The sequence below is a fragment of the Epithele typhae genome, assembly GCF_022376455.1.
Source record: "Epithele typhae strain CBS 203.58 chromosome Unknown BXZ73scaffold_4, whole genome shotgun sequence".
NCBI classification, from domain to species: domain Eukaryota; kingdom Fungi; phylum Basidiomycota; class Agaricomycetes; order Polyporales; family Epitheliaceae; genus Epithele; species Epithele typhae.
This window is the reverse complement of record NW_025954195.1, coordinates 679,982-697,137: the sequence shown is the minus strand read 5'-3', so window position 1 is coordinate 697,137 and position 17,156 is coordinate 679,982. Positions and strand designations below refer to the sequence as shown.

The 17,156-nt window shown below is 58.6% G+C and overlaps 6 protein-coding genes across 6 annotated transcripts; 3 read left to right on the top strand and 3 right to left on the bottom strand.

Moving 5' to 3' along the window:
* Positions 1 to 520: 520 nt before the first annotated feature.
* On the top strand, positions 521 to 3,194 carry BXZ73DRAFT_87599 (RNA polymerase I-specific transcription initiation factor RRN3; the record flags this gene model as incomplete). The annotated part of the gene is made up of 6 exons (XM_048024641.1): positions 521 to 755; positions 806 to 870; positions 927 to 1,230; positions 1,278 to 1,567; positions 1,618 to 2,619; positions 2,703 to 3,194. The coding sequence occupies 6 exons, from the start codon at positions 521 to 523 to the stop codon at positions 3,192 to 3,194; spliced, it is 2,388 nt and encodes a 795-aa protein (XP_047882042.1).
* A 288-nt stretch (positions 3,195 to 3,482) lies between these two features.
* On the bottom strand, positions 3,483 to 7,305 carry BXZ73DRAFT_87598 (LNS2-domain-containing protein; the record flags this gene model as incomplete). Its single annotated transcript, XM_048024640.1, has 9 exons — positions 3,483 to 4,374; positions 4,426 to 4,665; positions 4,719 to 4,861; positions 4,922 to 5,109; positions 5,160 to 5,476; positions 5,534 to 6,238; positions 6,275 to 6,419; positions 6,475 to 7,009; positions 7,063 to 7,305. The coding sequence occupies 9 exons, from the start codon at positions 7,303 to 7,305 to the stop codon at positions 3,483 to 3,485; spliced, it is 3,408 nt and encodes a 1,135-aa protein (XP_047882041.1).
* A 623-nt stretch (positions 7,306 to 7,928) lies between these two features.
* BXZ73DRAFT_74224 (uncharacterized protein) lies at positions 7,929 to 9,536 on the top strand (the record flags this gene model as incomplete). Its single annotated transcript, XM_048021994.1, has 1 exon — positions 7,929 to 9,536. One exon carries the CDS (start codon positions 7,929 to 7,931, stop codon positions 9,534 to 9,536), a length of 1,608 nt encoding a protein of 535 aa, XP_047882040.1.
* Positions 9,537 to 9,966: 430 nt separating this feature from the next.
* On the bottom strand, positions 9,967 to 10,574 carry BXZ73DRAFT_97268 (uncharacterized protein; the record flags this gene model as incomplete). The annotated part of the gene is made up of 5 exons (XM_048027305.1): positions 9,967 to 10,023; positions 10,080 to 10,095; positions 10,146 to 10,173; positions 10,228 to 10,316; positions 10,423 to 10,574. The coding sequence occupies 5 exons, from the start codon at positions 10,572 to 10,574 to the stop codon at positions 9,967 to 9,969; spliced, it is 342 nt and encodes a 113-aa protein (XP_047882039.1).
* Positions 10,575 to 10,968: 394 nt separating this feature from the next.
* On the top strand, positions 10,969 to 14,778 carry BXZ73DRAFT_97267 (uncharacterized protein; the record flags this gene model as incomplete). Its single annotated transcript, XM_048027304.1, has 4 exons — positions 10,969 to 11,091; positions 11,149 to 12,354; positions 12,409 to 13,658; positions 13,710 to 14,778. The coding sequence occupies 4 exons, from the start codon at positions 10,969 to 10,971 to the stop codon at positions 14,776 to 14,778; spliced, it is 3,648 nt and encodes a 1,215-aa protein (XP_047882038.1).
* A 795-nt stretch (positions 14,779 to 15,573) lies between these two features.
* BXZ73DRAFT_87596 (WD40 repeat-like protein) lies at positions 15,574 to 17,093 on the bottom strand (the record flags this gene model as incomplete). The annotated part of the gene is made up of 8 exons (XM_048024639.1): positions 15,574 to 15,744; positions 15,813 to 15,891; positions 15,959 to 16,045; positions 16,102 to 16,275; positions 16,363 to 16,513; positions 16,568 to 16,706; positions 16,762 to 16,911; positions 16,983 to 17,093. The coding sequence occupies 8 exons, from the start codon at positions 17,091 to 17,093 to the stop codon at positions 15,574 to 15,576; spliced, it is 1,062 nt and encodes a 353-aa protein (XP_047882037.1).
* Between the last annotated feature and the right edge of the window lie 63 nt (positions 17,094 to 17,156).

The window sequence follows — 17,156 nt, the reverse complement described above, 5'->3', positions numbered from 1 at the left end:
AGCAGCGAACGGGTGGAATAACGCTGAGACACCGCAAGACTCTCCTATCCAACTCATTCACTGTTACCACGGATTGAACACTTTCCCTAGCTGCTGAACGTCAGCGATCCCTATGAATAAAACACTCGCTGAACGCAAGCACCTCGCCCTCTGGCCCAAGGCAATCCAACAACCATCATGTATCCTGGACGGAGACGATTTTACCCGTTTACTCCTCGAGCGCCCCGTCCTCGCGTGTGCAGCCGACGGAGTAGCGCGTGTTGGACGGACCGAGGGGCAGGTTGTGTCCGTGAACCGGGATTCACAGGGCTCAGATAACACCCTGACCAAGTCTTCGCTTTCGACCTCAAGGGGCTCGGTCCAGACGTGAATCTGAGTGACGGTGTTCTGAAATAATGTTTCCGCTTCGTTCGGAGAGTCGGAAAGATGACGACTTCCGGGCGCCTATATGTATTAAGTAAGCGGATTTTTGTGAAGAGCTACAAGCCGAGGACGCAAGTACTCAACGCACCAGTCGGCCATGGATCCCCACTCCCGCTTCTCCCACTTCAACTCTCGCCAGACGAGAACTGCCCCTGGTCCCTCCTCTTCTCGGTATATGGACCCTCGTCCAAAGCCGCGCATCAATCTCGAAGATCTACCTCCCAAGGCTTCCTCCAAGTTTCCCGCTTCACCCAAGACGTCCTCGTCCATCACTTCTCCATCCGCTCTCTACGCAGAGCGGCCAGTGGCTACGAACTCAAGGATAAAGCAAGGTCCGCTTTCCTGTTTCTTGTGTTTACCTTTCTTCTCATTCTAGTTTCAGACGAGCAATACCGTAAAGACATCCACCTTGCGTTCGTGAACAATGCTCTGCAGCTTAAAGCTCAGGTATGTGGTGTCATCTTTCCTCCCAACCATCCCAACCTTGATCTAACGTCATGTAGGGGCAAGGAGATGCGTTCGACGAGCTTGTCGATCAGTTCAACCCTCGCAAGATCGCTGCCATCAGACCGGATGCCCCTTCCCCCGCACCGCAGTTACGCCTATGGCTCATTGCCCTTTCGCATGTCATCTCTCGCATCGAACGCTCCCATCATGCGCTAGTTCAGTCCATCGTCAATATGCCTTGGACCACCATGGATACAACTTTCGTCCGCACATATACCAATTTCGTTGGTATGCTCTTGAGCGCCAGGCCGGAATATCTGTCGCTGGTGCTGGGAAGGATTGCGCAGAGTTTCACATACCGTACGTCATGCTGCTCATGTTTTCCATAGTCTCTAATGTGTGTGCAGAGTCCGGTTTGCAGGCAGTTGACACCGGCATGCCCGAGGGTTCTGCAAGACCGCTCACACGACGCGTCGTATATGACCGCGTACACTACCTCCTCCGTCACTTGACTTCGATTGTGCCCACATATCCGTCCACCCTTCAACCTTTACTCGCTCGCAATTTCCCCCACAAGCGACACAATCAAATCGCTCAAGTCACCTATATTCGCAATCTCCTCCGTGTAACCGACTACTGCCCGGAGATCGCCGACCGCATTCTAGCGTTGGTCATAGACCGCGCGATCCAGATAGACGTGAGTGGTGATGTACCTATGATTTTATGCTTTGCTTACGCGATTTGTAGGTTGAAATCCAGGTAGAGCTGGAGGAATTGGAGGAACAGCTAGAGTCTGAGGACCATGGCGAAATGTTCGACCTGGATCCTTTCGATACTGTTGTTGGTCAGGAGGGTGAGGAGAGCGATTCAGATGGAGAAGATAACGACGCGAACGAAGATGGTGACAACCTGAGCGACCTGTCCTCCGATGCTGGCGGAAGCCCTGATGATGATGAAGACGAAGCCGACGTAGAGACCGACTTCAAGCATATCCAGGGCATGGTGAACAAGCTGGATGCGATCCTGAAAGTGGTGTTCGACCACTTCAACAAGACGCACGCCGCGTCGGATCCTGCAGTGATCCCTCCAACCTCCCCACCTTCGCGCCTCGACTCGCCCCTCGCTCTCAATACCGACGTCGCCGCACTGCCTGCAATTTCGCCTGAAGAGGGCAAAGCCCGCCGACGGGCGCAGTTCCACACACTTCTTGCCATCTTCGACCGCACCATCCTCCGCACCTTCAAGTCCCGTTACACCCAATTCATCATCTTCTGGTACTCCTCCCTCGATCCAGAGTTCACGGACCTCTTCCAAGGTATGCTTGTCTCCAAGGCGCTCCTCGAGGAAGACCTGCCCCCCGTCACCCGCGCTGCTGCGGCCAGCTACATCGCCTCGTTCGTCTCTCGCGCCCAGTTTGTCGACCGTGAGGGCGCGCGTCGCGTCATCTCGGTGCTCTGTCTCTTCCTCCGCGCGCAGCTCGACGCGCTCGATGCCGCCGCCCAGCTCGGCTTCCCGTCCACCGCAGCGGCCGTCGCGCAGCACGGCGTGTTTTATGCCGCCGTGCAGGCCGTCTTCCTCATCTTCTGCTTCCGCTGGCGCGACCTGCTCGAGGAGCACTCGGAAGGCGAGGCGGACGCAGACGAGGAGGTGGACGAGTTCGCGGGCGCCGCCCGCCGCCCGCCTAAGAAGTGGATGGAGCACCTCGACGTCGTCCAGCGCGTCGTCACTTCGGAACTCAACCCGCTGAAGGTGTGTCCCGTTCCCTGCGCCTGTCCTCCGTTCGTCCCTGCCCCCTGTCCCCCATCTCACCCGTGCCCGCCTCCTCCCACCAGGTGTGCTCACCGAACGTCGTGATGCAGTTCGCGCGCGTCGCGCACGCGACCGGCTTCGTCTACTGCTACTCCATCCTCGACGCAAACCGCCGCTCGGACTACGCGCTCCCCGCGGCGACGGCCGCGGCCGCGCGGCCATCCAAGGCGCGCATCCACGCGCTCGAGCGCGCGATGACCTCGGAGCTCAACACGTTCTTCCCCTTCGACCCGTACAAGCTCCCGCGCTCGGGCGAGTATATCCAGGGCGTCTACCGCGAGTGGGCGTCGGTGGCCATCGACGACGATGACGATGACGAGGACGAGGACGAGGATGAAGAGGGAGAAGGCGTCACAGACGTGGAGGAGAGCGAGGAGCCAGCGGGTATCTTGGTCAACGGCGCACGGCAGGTGGAAGCGGATGGCACGGACGGGCTAGGGGAGTCGTTCGGCGGAATGAGCATCAGCCCTGCACGCCCTATGCCGCCTGTACAAAACTCGGTCGTCGTGGTATGACCAACTGTCCCATTGGCCACGTTTCTACGTCACATGTGTGTTATTAGGTGCTTTGTCGCTTTGTCGCCCTTGCTTTGAGAATCGATGTCTACGCTCTGGATCTATATCGCTTCAACGATCGCGTGCGTGTATTGTGGGTATCGAGAGTGTGTGCGACAACAGGGTGATATAGCGAGAAAACATGTTAAGACGGTATGCGATGCGCGCGAGCGTCCGTGCACATGCGAGTAAGTACGTATGTGTGTGTGCGAGCGGAACGCCGGATATTAGTACATTAAGACTATGGTTCTAGATGTAGTCAACGTTCTGCATCTCGCCGGCGGCGTCCAGAGCCTCGTCGAACGCCTCGTCCGGGACATCCTCCTCGTTCTCGCCCTCGTACCCGTCGTGGTCGTCCTCGTCGTCCTCGTCGCCGAACTCGATCTCGTCGTCTGAGCCGGGGTTCGAGCCCGGCAGCGACCCGGGCATGCTCGCGACGCTGCGGCGGCGCTCGCGGCGGCGGCGGGCCTTCTCGAGGTCATCGTCGCCTTCGTAGTCCGAGTCCTCAGAGTCGTGCAGCGTGGGCGAGCTAGAGCGCGGGGAGCCGACCGAGGACGAGGACGAGCCCGCAAACGTCGCCAGGGTGTTGCTGAGGCGCTCCAAGGAGGACATCTGGCGGAGGCGTGCCTCGTTCTCCTGCAGCGTCCCAGTGGCCTCGGTTGCGGGGGGCGGAAGCGCGAAGGACCGGGTGGGCTGTCGCGGGCCGACGAGACTGAAGTTGCGGAGGCGGGCGAGGGTGGACTGGTTGGAGGTGTCGGAGCGCGCGCTGAGCGCCGGGGAAGGGGGGGAGAGATCGGGAAGAGGGAAGTCCTGCATGGGGGGCTTCCAGTAGTTGAAGTCGGTGAACTCGGATACGAACTTCCGGTTGACGGGTGGGAACATCTGGTCGACGAGGTCGGTCATGTGGATATACGACGACTTGTAGCCGGCGAGCTCGAGAAGCTCCATCTTGACTTCACCCGTGGAGTCGATTGTGAATATGCGAGAGCTGGGGATGTTGACGCTTCGGTACGACAGTGCGTCGGTGATCCGGTTGCCAAAGCCAGCGTAGAACGGGTTATGGTTTGGTCCGCCAAACAGCTTCTGGATGTCCCTGAGACAGGCCATCTTGAAGACCTCTGGTTTCCGCATGATGACCTCTCTGTGAACAGCATCAGCAAGTAACAAGCCGATTTGTCTCGGATTCACTCGCCTATGAAGAGACGCCATCAGTCTGTCAGGACTCATAATGACTGGGCCTTCAGGCAGTTGGTAGTCATTCTGCTTGATACCCTTCAAGTAGTCTCGGGTGGAATCCGCTTGTCCAATGGCACGAGAAGTCAGATACATGATTTTGTATCCGTTGCGGCAGATGTCGGTGTAAAGCTTAGCAACACCGACGTGTGTCCAGTCACGACCAATCATCGTGAAGACGTGGCCCAAAGCGTCTGACCTACAAAGCTGACGATGAACACCGAGTCGCCTTAGAAGAGTACAGACACCCACTTGGTGATCGTGCCATCGATATCGGACACAACAACATGATCCGTGTGGTCCCACACAAACAGCCTGGCGGTACATGCTGCAACACCAGTTGACGATATGGAAAAGGTGATAGAGTTAGCACCGTGCTTGAGGTTCAGCGATTTCTGACACAGGCAAGCCACCAGTTAGGAGTGCTTGAATCCGGGTGAACAGTCTCAGCTCACCAGTTGGTCCGAGGTCAACCGAAGGGTCTTCGCAAACCTCTTTGGCTGCTCGAGATGGGTGGTGCCGAGTGAAGTTTTTGAAGCGTTGGTAGACACCAAAATGGGGAGAGGGGGTGCTGACGCAGACGTCGCAGTTCGATGCACGGACGTCCCCTTCGCTTGCTCCGCTTTCAGTTCCTGGTAGTCACCTTGAGCGTGTTGTATGCAGAACGACAGAGTAGAAGACATACCGCGCCACCTGACGGTTCTGAACTGGCGTGACTAAGCTCTGGTCGTGTACCCTCCGCGCGACGACTCCGGCTCCACCACCGAACCCAAGAAGACGACGTAGGTGTCCTAGTGACAGTCTCGTTGTTCAGCATCTTGCCAGTAGGAGTCGGTTTGGCGCGACGATTCCTTGGCTCGTCGCCATCTGATTTAACCGATTCATCTTCTGATAATGGTTGGGGAGACCCGGGTCGAGAGGATATTAAAGGCTGTTTATCCCGCAACGCCGATTCCCGCCAGGTGACCAGTGCATCCATGAGAGGGGATCCGTCTTGACGGCGAATATACCTGCCAGGCGTGATGTAAGTGGCGTTGAATGCCATGAGCTGAGCAGACAATACATACTGGTCACCTGCCCATCGGAGGACAAGATTTGGATCGGCGATGACAGTATCATCAAGCAGGAACTGGTGGAAGTCGATCTTGCTCTTCTCGAATCGCAGCTCATCGCTGACTTCGTCCTCACCACCTAATGGCCCTCCGTGAACGTTTCTCTCGTCCGACTCTTGCTGCGATGGTTCAGGTCCAGCCACCGCAAGCTCAAACTCGACTGTCCGACCCTCGATAAAGACCCTGTACCGGGTGGGATCCCTCTTGTCGACAGTCAACCGACCGCCAACTCCATACGAATTCACATCCTCTTCCTCCACGGCTCCTCGAAGAGAACTTGCAGCAACGCGAGTGCGAGCGTGATGGGCATCTGGCGTTTCAGACATTGTTCGACCCTTGCTTTTGCGTGCAGAAAGGTCCATCGAGGTTCCTGGGAAGTGGCCAGTTGGACCGAAGGTCGTGCGGATGGGAGTTTTTTGAGGAAAGTTCCCCCAATCCCAAGTGTACTCCTCAGTGTCTGACGCCTGTAAGGATGACAGTGACGGCAGGTGAGCGCGATCCGCTGCCGAGGGTGTGCGGGTCACGGAAGTCGACGCAGCATGACGAGAAGATGATACGGCGTCGTACTCGTCGAAATCGGGGGGCGGCTCCGAGGTTGCGCGAGGGAATGGCACCATTGACGAAGTTGCAGGTGGTGAGGGTGTTCCTAGACGTAGTTGTCTTCAGCGAACGTTCACCGGATACACTCATGCATACTCACTTGAAGGACCAGGTGTTCGATCTGCGCTTGAACCCGATGGCGAAGAGTCCTGCGGGCGAGAAGATCCCGAACGGATTGTCATGTCCGATGCATCTCGACCGTGGCTAGTCGAATGATACCCCTCCATATCGAAAACCACATCTGCCAGACACGACTCGCATCATACCACACAGAAAGAAGCGCATTGAACACGCACCATGAGTGTACCTGACTTCCGGCTCGTGAACTTGATTGAGATTTGGCAGGAACTCATCACCGTCGTCGGAACGCATCCCAGGAAACCGGATTCCGGCTGCGTGCTTCATACCGTCAATAATGGACTGGTCTCGTAGCTTGTCTGTTTCCGTGTTCCTCGTCTCACGAGCTACACCCATCATTGCCTTCCCCACCTCAGCGGTTCGTGCGATAAGAGACGGTCCATCGGAATCACCGTCTAATGTTTGTCGGGATGAGCTTGGACTACCAGAGTCGCCTTCCGGTTGTGCGTCGAGATCCAGAAAGTCCGGTTCTTGGCTACTTGCAGCAGAGTCCTTGACATCAGTACCAGCTCCGAAGCGGCCCGTGCCTTCGGGATGTGCATTTACTTCGCCCGGCTTGGTAGCTTGAAGGATAGGACTTGTAACGAGACTGTCCGGAATCTCCTCTTCTGTCTCGAAGACGAAGAAGGCTTCTCCTGCCTCTCCAATCTTCATGGAAAATGGGACGGGCTGTCCATTCACATATACATCCACCTGAGCGCAATGCACGTCAGTCGTGAGTGCATATGCAGACAGTGCATACACACCTTCTTGTCCTGTGGTCTCAACACCTGCCATTTTCCAAACCTGACGTGGAAAGGGGAGCATACGAGCTCTGTTTCCTCGTCTGTGAGTTGGCGGAGGCCATCATAGAGCGGATGTTCCGGGAGGTCCTTTGGTCTTCGGACAACGATGACGTCGATGGCGCCTGTCAGGGTAGAAGGGTTGATGTCCTTGTAGTACTGGTAGGGGGCGCTGATCGCGTTCACCGCGCCACGGAGGTAGTTCATGAAGGGAGACGGGAGGCTGGGGAGCGAGCGGCAGAGTCGCAGTCCTCTGGGGCACCCGCCGCCTCTCCAGGCACCCCAGCCAAATCCATCGGACGCTGGGCAGACGCTGCACACGTGATTCTACTCTCTGTGGCTTCCTTCCTCGAGCTCGACGTGACAGCATAGTGCTCGTCTTCTTCAGAACGGTGAGATTGAGGCCAGGAATTCACAGCTCAGTATCACAACAGGCCTAGGTGACACCGCCGCACAGGGCTTCAAATTCCCTCCTTTCAGGATCTCTGCCGCGTCTAGAATGGGAATCCCTGGATAACCATCTTGTTCCCATAGGCATGTGCAGCAATCAATGAGCGCGCATGACAAGCTTCTGTCCCATTAGGGTTCCTCGACCACGCCCTTGCCTCGCGCACTGCCCTCCTTGACCTCTCCTGCCTCCTTCCAATCGCTCCCTCTCGTCGTGAGTCTAGTTCTCAGTGCTCGATGCCACTCCTCCTCGCTGTAAGCTTACTCGATGTTTAGGACCTAAGCCCAGGCAGCGAAGATACACTCCCGATGGGGCCCGATCACGATGTCGGTGAGTCGCATCCCACTCGATGGCGAAGCAATGCCCATGAAGGGCCATAGAGATGACCGATGAAACTACGACCCGACGGGGGTCTCCAAAACGCAAGGGAACCTGGGGCACGATAGATCAGACGAACCCAAAACGTCTGCGATCGACTTCCGCTATTCCTTCTCTGGACAACATCTACACAACACCCGATACTCAGGGAGGTCCTTCCTACACAGAGCCCGATACTCAGGGAAGTCCTACCTACATCGTCGAAGATCCCAGCAATCTGGAAGAGTACGAGGAAAGCGAAGAGGCGGGCGAAATGGAGGAGCAAGACGACCAGGATGGGTCGGAGTCGGATGCGTTGAGTGCTTCAGAGGGCAGCTCCTCGCCTCGGTCTTCTCCGGCACCTTGCGAGGAGAAGAAACAACTCGTCAACGGTCAAGACCGCTACGCGCATGAGGGCTCTGTCACCGCCCTTGTATACTCTCCCGACGGCCGTTGGGCAGCCTCGGGAGGGGACGATGGCCGAATCGCCGTCTGGCATGTCCCTAATGGGACAATGATAACCCATTTAACATCTCACGAAGACATCATCTCCGCTTTGGTCTTTTCGACCGACAGTCGCTTGCTCGTCTCCGGTGCGCAGCTTCCCTCGATCATTATCTGGGAGGTCGGAACCTGGGCCGAGCTGGTGCACATAACCCCTCAGGCGGCCGCTCAGTGTCTGGCGTTTTCCCCCGACCCCGAACGGTCACTGCTGATTGCGGGAAACTCAAACGGAGAACTGGAGACATGGGACGCTCGCCCGGACCAGGGCTTCGCACCGGTTCATTGTCTCAAAAGCAATGCGGCCCCGATCATCCTCATGGAATTCTCTGTGGACGGGACTCGGATGGTCACTGGCGGCATGGAGCGCAACTGCGTCGTTTGGGACGTCGCGACTCTCATGCCGCCTCCGCCCCTCCCGCCCAAGGCCCCTACCCCACCGGCCGAGGTCTCCCCCGCGCGCATCGCAGACACTCCGCCGCTCATTAAAGGGGACTCAGTCGAGGATGCCACGTCTCCGATGGAAATCGAGCCCACGAGCCCACCCCCTCAGGCCCCCGCGTTCAGGACTCCGTACGAACCCATCGATCGCGCCCGCATCGCTCCCGTTGCATCCTGGCCAGTCGGCGACAATGGCTTCGTCTACAACGCGTCGCTTTCCCCCGACGGCGCCCGCATCGCACTCGCCTACGAGGACGGCGGGGTACAGATCTGGGACTGCGCCCCGGAGGCGCCGACCCGGCTGCTCACCGTCTGCGAGGGGCGCACGGGGCAGCCGGACGTCGTCTGGACGCTCGCGTTCTCCCCGGACGGCAGCCTACTCGCGACGGGGGCGGATAGCAGCGCCGTCGCGGTCTTCGACTCGTTCTCGGGGATGCGCAGGTACGACCTCGGCGGGCACAAGGGCGCGATCAACGTCGTGAACTGGGCGCCCGACGGACGGCACCTCGTCACCGCAGGGGCGGACAGCACGGCGCAGGTGTGGAGCATGGGCGATGGGGAGATGGTGCTGAAGTGCAACGAGCACGATGACGACGTGACCCACACGGTGTGGTCCCCGGACGGAATCACGATCGCCTCTGGCTCGTTGGATGGGGAGGTGCGCATTCGGCAATTCGTAGCACATAGGTAAGGCGACGTCGGACGAGCTTGGTTGCTGCGCGAACAGTACCCTCTATGTATCTGGCCTGTTTCTCCGTTATGTTGAACGTCTACGGACTGTATGATTGTGGCCTGTGCTAAGACATCCGTTCATGAATATCCCATATGTACTTCGTGGTCCATAATCCTATTCTTGCGGTTCGTTGATTGACTTGGATGTGCGAATTGCGCCCACGATGGAGATGCAGTGGCAAAGATACGTTACCTGCGTACTACAATTCCGAACAGCCTCATGCCCTAACGTGAACACAAACTCTGTGGTGTTAAGAACGATTTGCTGCAAACGAGCCTACGAGCAGAAGCCGCACAGAGGCAAGGGAAGATAGAGCGAAAGCATAGAGACATTTCCCGGTGATAAATTGCGAGAGCGAGAGCGTAGGTACAGCAGATACATGTCAAGCTCAATGAGCGTGCTCTGCGTTGTACTTCTCGTGGTCGAAGATGGGGCCGAGCGGGGGCTGTCGAACAAATTACGATGAGGGCTGAAAGCAGATGCACAGAATATACAACGTACAGGCAAGTTTCGCTCCCTGTGAGCCAGTTAGTCGAGTGCAGTAACGCGAAGACCAGGGAAACGCACCATTTAGTACCATCGGGTGCCGTGGAGGCTTTGACATGCACAGATTAACGGAGTAGCATAGTTGGGAGCAGTCTCCACTCACGACGGTATGGGTCAGGGTGCTTGCGCTCCTCGTAGTCCGCCTCTGCTTTGGCGAGAATGGCAGCAAGTGCACGAGGATCACGCACATTCCTACATAGCACATATCAGAGGGGGGGACACGGCATGGTTCCAAAGCAGAGAGTGCAATGTTGCCCATGAAAACAAGGTCTGAATAAGGATTGGATGGAGCACGCACCTGTTCGCATCGAACTCCGCCCGAATGGAGAGCGCCCTGGCTCTCCAGATATCCCGCTGCACAATCCAGTTCAGCTCATTCTTGAGGATACGTCGATAGAGGCCCTTGACGTAGGATTGGTGCGCCACGGTGAACGGCGTTGGAAGGGACATGGTGGTGGGGTTGGAGGCTCCGTGAGCTGCCGACGTTGCGGCGGACTGGCGCTTGTCGGTGTTCACACTGTGACTTGCCGTTACAGTCACAGCAGATGCATCACAGAGGACGCGGCCACGTGACGGCCACGACTTGTTTGGGCGCCTTTCTGACGCGCCTGGCGGTTATTTGCTTGTGTGGGCGTACCTTTGGACAGCCTGCCGACTCAGGATATTTACCACGGTTCGAAAGGCGGGAAGAGGACCGCGACGACCTTTTGGCAGCCTTCGTTCCTCTCCTCACGACCGCGACTTGTTCCCCGCTCGACGGTTCAACGAAGGCCCTACGCCAACGCGCTCAACGCACACGACATTCCCTCAAGACCCTCAAGACCCGGACAAGACTAACGCCAACATGTTCCCCCTCATCCCAACACTCGTCCTCGCATTCATCTCCTTCCTCAGCTCAGCGTTCGTCATTCTTCGCATTATCATCCCCATCCTTCCACCCCACCCCCTTAGCCGTCGAGTTCGCCCTGTGAGTACCCTCCTGTAGTGCGCCGTCCTCGCAAGCACTGATGTTCGACTCTCGCAGTCCGAATTTGGTCTTCCTAACTATCGGTCAATTTCCCCCGCAGATAAGAGCCACCTCTGGCTCGCTTGTTGCGACCTCCTCGCCCTTATCATTTTCACATGGCAGGCGGTCAACGAGTTCCTCGGCGGTCCAGGTGGTTACGCTCTCGTCAGTGATCCCAGCGCCGCCGCCAGGATTTGGTTCGCCGCGACGCTCAGGCAGACCTGCCTCCTGATCATCTCGGGCCTAACCCTCCTCCACGTCCGTATGGGTCGTTCCGTGTCCTTCGGCAACAAGCACTGGATGCTCTGGGCTCCTACCCTCGTCCTCATCATCACCTCCACTGCTATGGCAGGTGTGTTCGCCGCGACCAGTGTCCACACTTTCTTCGGAGGCCTCGTTGCCTACTCTGCCGTCGTCGCGCTCCTCAGCACCCTAGCCTTCAGCTGCCTGGTCGGCACGCTCGTTATCATCAAGCGCAACCTCGCTGCCCTTGACGACATTCGCCACCCGTGGCCCCCCGCCAAGGCCGTACAGATGGAAGAGAAGCCCCGCCCGAGTTTCGCGGTCGAGGATGTCGACGTCCTTAAGGACGGTTCATCGTGGATCACTTCCCGCGCCAGCTCCCGCGCCGAGAGCATTTCTGCGTTCTCCTTCTCTACGCACCACTCTCGCGTGCCGTCCAACGCCAGCGCGCGGATGCTCCCTCATCCTGCGACCGCGTCGTTCCCCTCGCTTGCGCCCAAGTCCTCGTTCTGGTTCAACCCTGCCTCACCGTTTGGTTCCCAAGAGACGGTGCCCCCTGTGCCTCCCCTTCCTGCTCCTTACCGTCCTTCGTCCACAACGTCGGCGCATATCAACAGCGATCCCGACCCGTTCAAGCGTCAGGCTCCCCGTAACGGCTCGCAGTCGTCTTGGCTCACGGAGCCCTCTCAATACCAGCCTACTCTATCCAACTGGTCGTTCCCTGCCACGCAGCCCCCTTCGCCCCCTCCGACAGCCGCTTCGTTGCCTGCTTTGGGCACCGACATGCTCCCTTCTACCGCTGTCTCCCGACCCATGACTCCTGCCATGGCCAGCGCTGAGGTGCTCGGAGGTTACGGATATACTCCTGAGGGCGCCGAGGCCGAGAAGGGTTTAAACAGCTTCTCCTCCACGGCCTCCAACGATCTCGATATGAGCATCTTCCGTACCGCCGGTTGGATGGTCTTGATTTGGGTCCCCCAGGTGAGTTGCACTTCATTGCAAACGGTTCTATGATTGCTTATGCACGTCGCCCAGGGTCTCGCGTTGCCTTTCATGTTCATGGCCTCGCCTTCCAGCCCTATGAGTACTGTCGGTTCCATCCTGTTCCTGCTGTCGGTTACCCTCTCTTCGCCGCTCCTCGCCGTCAACCTACTCTTCCGCTCGCCCATCCCGATCCCGTCTGAGCTTTTCGAGAGCTACAGCGAGCCTCCTTCTGCAGTCCTCCGTGCACCGTCCCCCCAGAGCACCGTTGCGTCTGCCTACAAGTATTCGCACGAGTACAAGCGCAGCGGCAGCGTCACCGTCGTTGAGTCTCGCCGTAGCACGGATGTCTGGCTCACTAACGGCGATGCCGTCGACGGCAGGGGCAAGATTGGTCGGGCTCTCGGACTCTTGCAAGCGAAGCCCAAGCTCGCCGTCCTCCCTTCCGAAGGCGAAAAAGTGCAATACCAGGAACCCCTTACGCCTCCTCTCCCGATCCAGGATGTTTGCGACCGTTCGCTTCCGCCGACCCCTGCGCAGAGCGTTCGCAGTGAAGAGTTTGGCAGGACTCCCGGCCGAAGCCGCAAACACAGCAAGGCTTCCTCTTACTACTCTGGTGCATCTGAAAGCCAGGTTTTCCAAACGCAGATCCTCATTGCCCAGCGCCACTACTCCGCCGTTGCACAGATGGTTGCTGTACCACCTTCCCCCACTGGTCTAACTCACGAAGCCGGTCAGGACACTAGGGCTACTGCTGCTACAGGTGTTGAGTCCAAGCGCACTTCGCGTCACTCGCACCTTCGGGTCCGCTCCGTGTCGTCCGTCACCGGTGGTAGCAGTGTGGACTCGCGCTTCCCCGTGAGCCCTCCTCCCGCGTCGCCTCTTCCGCCCACGCCTCCCTCCGTACGCGAGCGCAAGGCGCGCATGATGGCCCATCGCAAGACCCACTCGCAATCGTCATCTTCGGCCGGTTTCTCGTTTGGCCCCGTTGCTGGTGACGACATGGCGGAGATTGACGCGCTCTCGGCGAAGGTCCTTCCGCTCCTCGTTCCTGGGCTCAAGGTCGGCAATGACATCCGCGTGCGTGACGACTGGGAGTTCAGCCTGTCGTTCCGCAACCAGCACCACGCTTCGAACACTGGCACCGTCAAGAGTTCCAAGACCGTCCCGGCTGAACTTGGCGGATATTCCACGGACTTCTCTTCCCCCGTCGGGCACTCCACTCCTGCTGAGCAACCCAAGGCTGCCACGACCCGCGACCGCAAGGTGTCCGGCCATCGTCGCAACCACTTTAGCCTTCCCAGGTAAGTTTCAAAACATGCGTGATCTTGTCCGTTGGGCTAATTTAATTGCAGCCTCAGCCTCGGCAAGGATGGCATTCACGCTCTCTCGACCTGGAGGAATGACCTCAACCGCGCTCTGGAGACGAGGCTCGGACAGTTTGGTAACGGCAGCAACAGCGACCGTCGCAACACCGTCTATGGCTTCGAGGGCGAGCTCGTCCCCAACTCTGCCTCGCACCTCAATGTTGTCACTGAAGACGACGAGCTCCTCCGTCCTGCCTCGCCGATGACCGCCAACTCCGATCGACCTGTCTCCGCCCAGACCTTCGGCCACGATGCGCTTCCTCTCCCGTCCACCGAGGGCCCCTACGCCACGTCGACCAAGGCCTCCTCGCGCCAGTCCCGCAACTCCCTCGCGACGCTCATCAACGCTCTCGACCAGGAGCTCCGCATGCCGCTGCCCCCTCCCTCCGCCGCGTCCGAGGTGACGCTCTTCGACTTCGAGAACGGCCAGCCCTTCGACTTCGCGCCCGACAACGACGGCCCGCTCGCGTCGAGCACCCCACACGAGTCGCAGCGCACGCAGGCCAAGTCCAAGAGCCGCGCGCCGCCCGTGCCGAAGCTCCGCGAGATCGACACCGTCAAGGCCGCGCGCCGTTCAAGCATCCGCTACATCGTCTCCGACGAGAACGCGGCGCCCGCGTCGCCCCGTGTCGAGGTTGCCCGCTCCGAGTCGAGCGGGTCCGCGAAGAGCGTGGTCGCGCAGTGGGGCGCGCGCGCGATCCGTCCGCTCGTGCCCAAGTCGCCGAAGAAGGGAAAGAAGAAGGCGACGACGAAGATCGCGTCCCCGCCCGGCGGTGGCCTGCGCCCGCTTTCCCTGCTGCAGGACCGCGACGTGAACCAGGAGCGTGCCACAAAGCCGCTGAGCGTCGGGAAAAAGAGCAAGAACGGCGCAGACGAGAACGCGGACCCGTCGGGCGGCATTCAATCTATGGTCAAGGCTGGCTTCAAGCCGCTCAAGCTCTCGCGCTCTGAGACGACGAAGGAGCGCGCTATGCTCCGCCACAAGGAGGTCGTCCCCGATGTTGTCATCCGCCCTCCCTCCGAGGTTGACCGCGACGTCCTGCGTTACGGCTGGTGAAATCTTGAAGCCATCACGAACGGGGATCCGCATGGACACAAGTTCACGCCGAACTCTTCTGAAAAGGCACTGATTGCTTTGAATCCTCGAATTGCTGATTTTGTACGCTTTCCTACCACCGCTCCAGTCTGTCCCCCTCTGTCTTGAGAATGCTCATGCTACTGAACATTCCACCCTATGCCCTATGCCCCCTTTCCTCTCTGACTCTGCTGTCTCTATGTTCTACTGCTACATACGTCTCGTCTGCACGCTGTCCCATACGTACCAACATTGTTTCAGGCTCTCACGTCGCACGCTAGATACGTCGTCGCATTGCTCTCGCTCTCGATTACGTCCCAACGCTCTCACACGATTCTCGCACTGCTTTCCCGTACGCTACGCGTACTCGCCTAGTCGCGTTTTGTAGCTCTCCACGTCTGTCGTCTCGCTCTACTGCTGTCCGTCTGATGCTGCCGCGTCAGTTCATGTATATACCCCTCGTTCGTCCTCAGCACTCGCATAGCTAGTCTACTCGCGCTTTCTGACGCTTAGCATTACGCTTCTGCTCTCTCGCCAGCCTAGCGAGCTAGCACGCTGTCGTGTTACATATGCATCGCTTTTGAATCAAACATTGCTTTCGCTCTCACTGCCATCGTTCGTCGCAGCATCATTTGCGAATCGTTCAAAACGTGTTCGGGCTCGAAGAATGCCGCAGTAATGGCACGAGGTGATCGCAAGCTTCCCGGGTCAACTTGGCGTGCGCCAACTATACAGAGCAGGTGTGTAAGAATGTTCGAACGACCAAAACACTGTGAATCAAGATCCAGGGCCAAAAATTCCGATCCATGCCACCGGGGTGGGGTTCCCCTCCTTGGGTTTTGTTTGGCCGCAGTATGCGATGAGGTGCTTCGACGAGTGCCAGGTGACTGTCGCCACGGGGCCCAGCGTCGGGACACGGTGCAGCGGCATGCCGGTCTCCACCTCGCACTGCGCAACGTAACCACCATCTGATCAGGGCGCCGCACCACGCACACGAGCCGCCACGGGCCACTCACGATGTCGATGTAGTTCCCCTGGTTCGCGATCGCGATGAACTCGCCGTCGTGCGAGAAGCTGAGCGCGTTGATGCCGTGGCTGCGGGCGGGACCGGGGCGTCAGTGCGTTGAGTGCGTGGCGCGGGCTCGGGCGGGAGCGCACGCACTTGCAGACCGCGATCGTGCGCGCGCATATCCACGAGGAGACGTCAAACAAATTTACGATGGAGTCGTTGCCCCCGGACGCGAGGTACCTGGGCAGTCGGCAGTGTTAGGGCTCCGGCCTGGGGAAGGAAACAGACGCGCTCGCCTTCCGCGTGGGTCCAGGGCCGCGGCGGTCACGCCCTGCACATGGGCGGGCATGACGTGCAGGTTGTTCAGGCTCGGGTATTCCACGATGCGCACTTGTTGCTCCGCGTGTTGTGTCAGCACGAGCGCGTCGCCGGCGAAGTTGAATAGTGCGGTGGTGGCGGTCGACTGCGGCCTCTGAGGCGGGTGTTTCGTATGAAAAATTTGGCATGACTGACTCAGAAATGACATTACCTTGGTGTCAGGGTTGACAAACTCGTACCAAGCGTCTTTTGCACCCTCTCCTTGACTCCCAAACCGCAAAATCCCTATTTGTCTTGTGGTGGAACAGTACAAGATAGACTTCCCATCAGGCGCGTAGATGACTTGCGCAGGTGGGACCTTGAGCTGTATCGACTGCACAGACCGACTTTCTGCGCTCACAAGATGTCACACGCCTCATCCGGGGGGAGGACCGAAGTACTCACGTCGACCATCCCAGAACACGATCCTCCTATCCTTCTGACTGGATGTACAGAACAGCTCTGGGTGCACGGGACTCCATGCAATATAGTCGATGTCGTCGCTGTGACCGCCAGTGAAGTTGGTCGAGGTTCGTTGTTCGAGCTGTTCTCGTCCGTCAGCACGGGACGGTTCGCGCCAGAGCGGCGCATACACCCACACTCTTGTCGGACTGCCACACTCGCGCAATCTTGTCGATGCCCACAGCGCCGAGCTTTCTACCGTCGCAGCTCCAGGCGACATGGCTCATAGGCTGGAGCGTTGTGGCCCGGAAGAACTCGCGAGGCCGGAATGCGGAGAAGTTGGGGGCCTACGGCAATGCGTCCATTATCTCCCATTCGACGTTCAGCAAGACAGTGCGCGGCCAGGGGGCGTTCGTACATGGAGTCCTCGTACAGCGAGAGTGGTGTGCGGTGCGGGTGATGGCGGCCGCTCCGGGGGTGGAATCTCTTCCTCCTCCTCCTTCTTTGAGGTGGCTTGCGAATGTGACATTGAAGGGTCTTTCCGTCAACTGAACAGACGGAAGGAATGAGGAGCAGGAGAGCGACGGTAGCG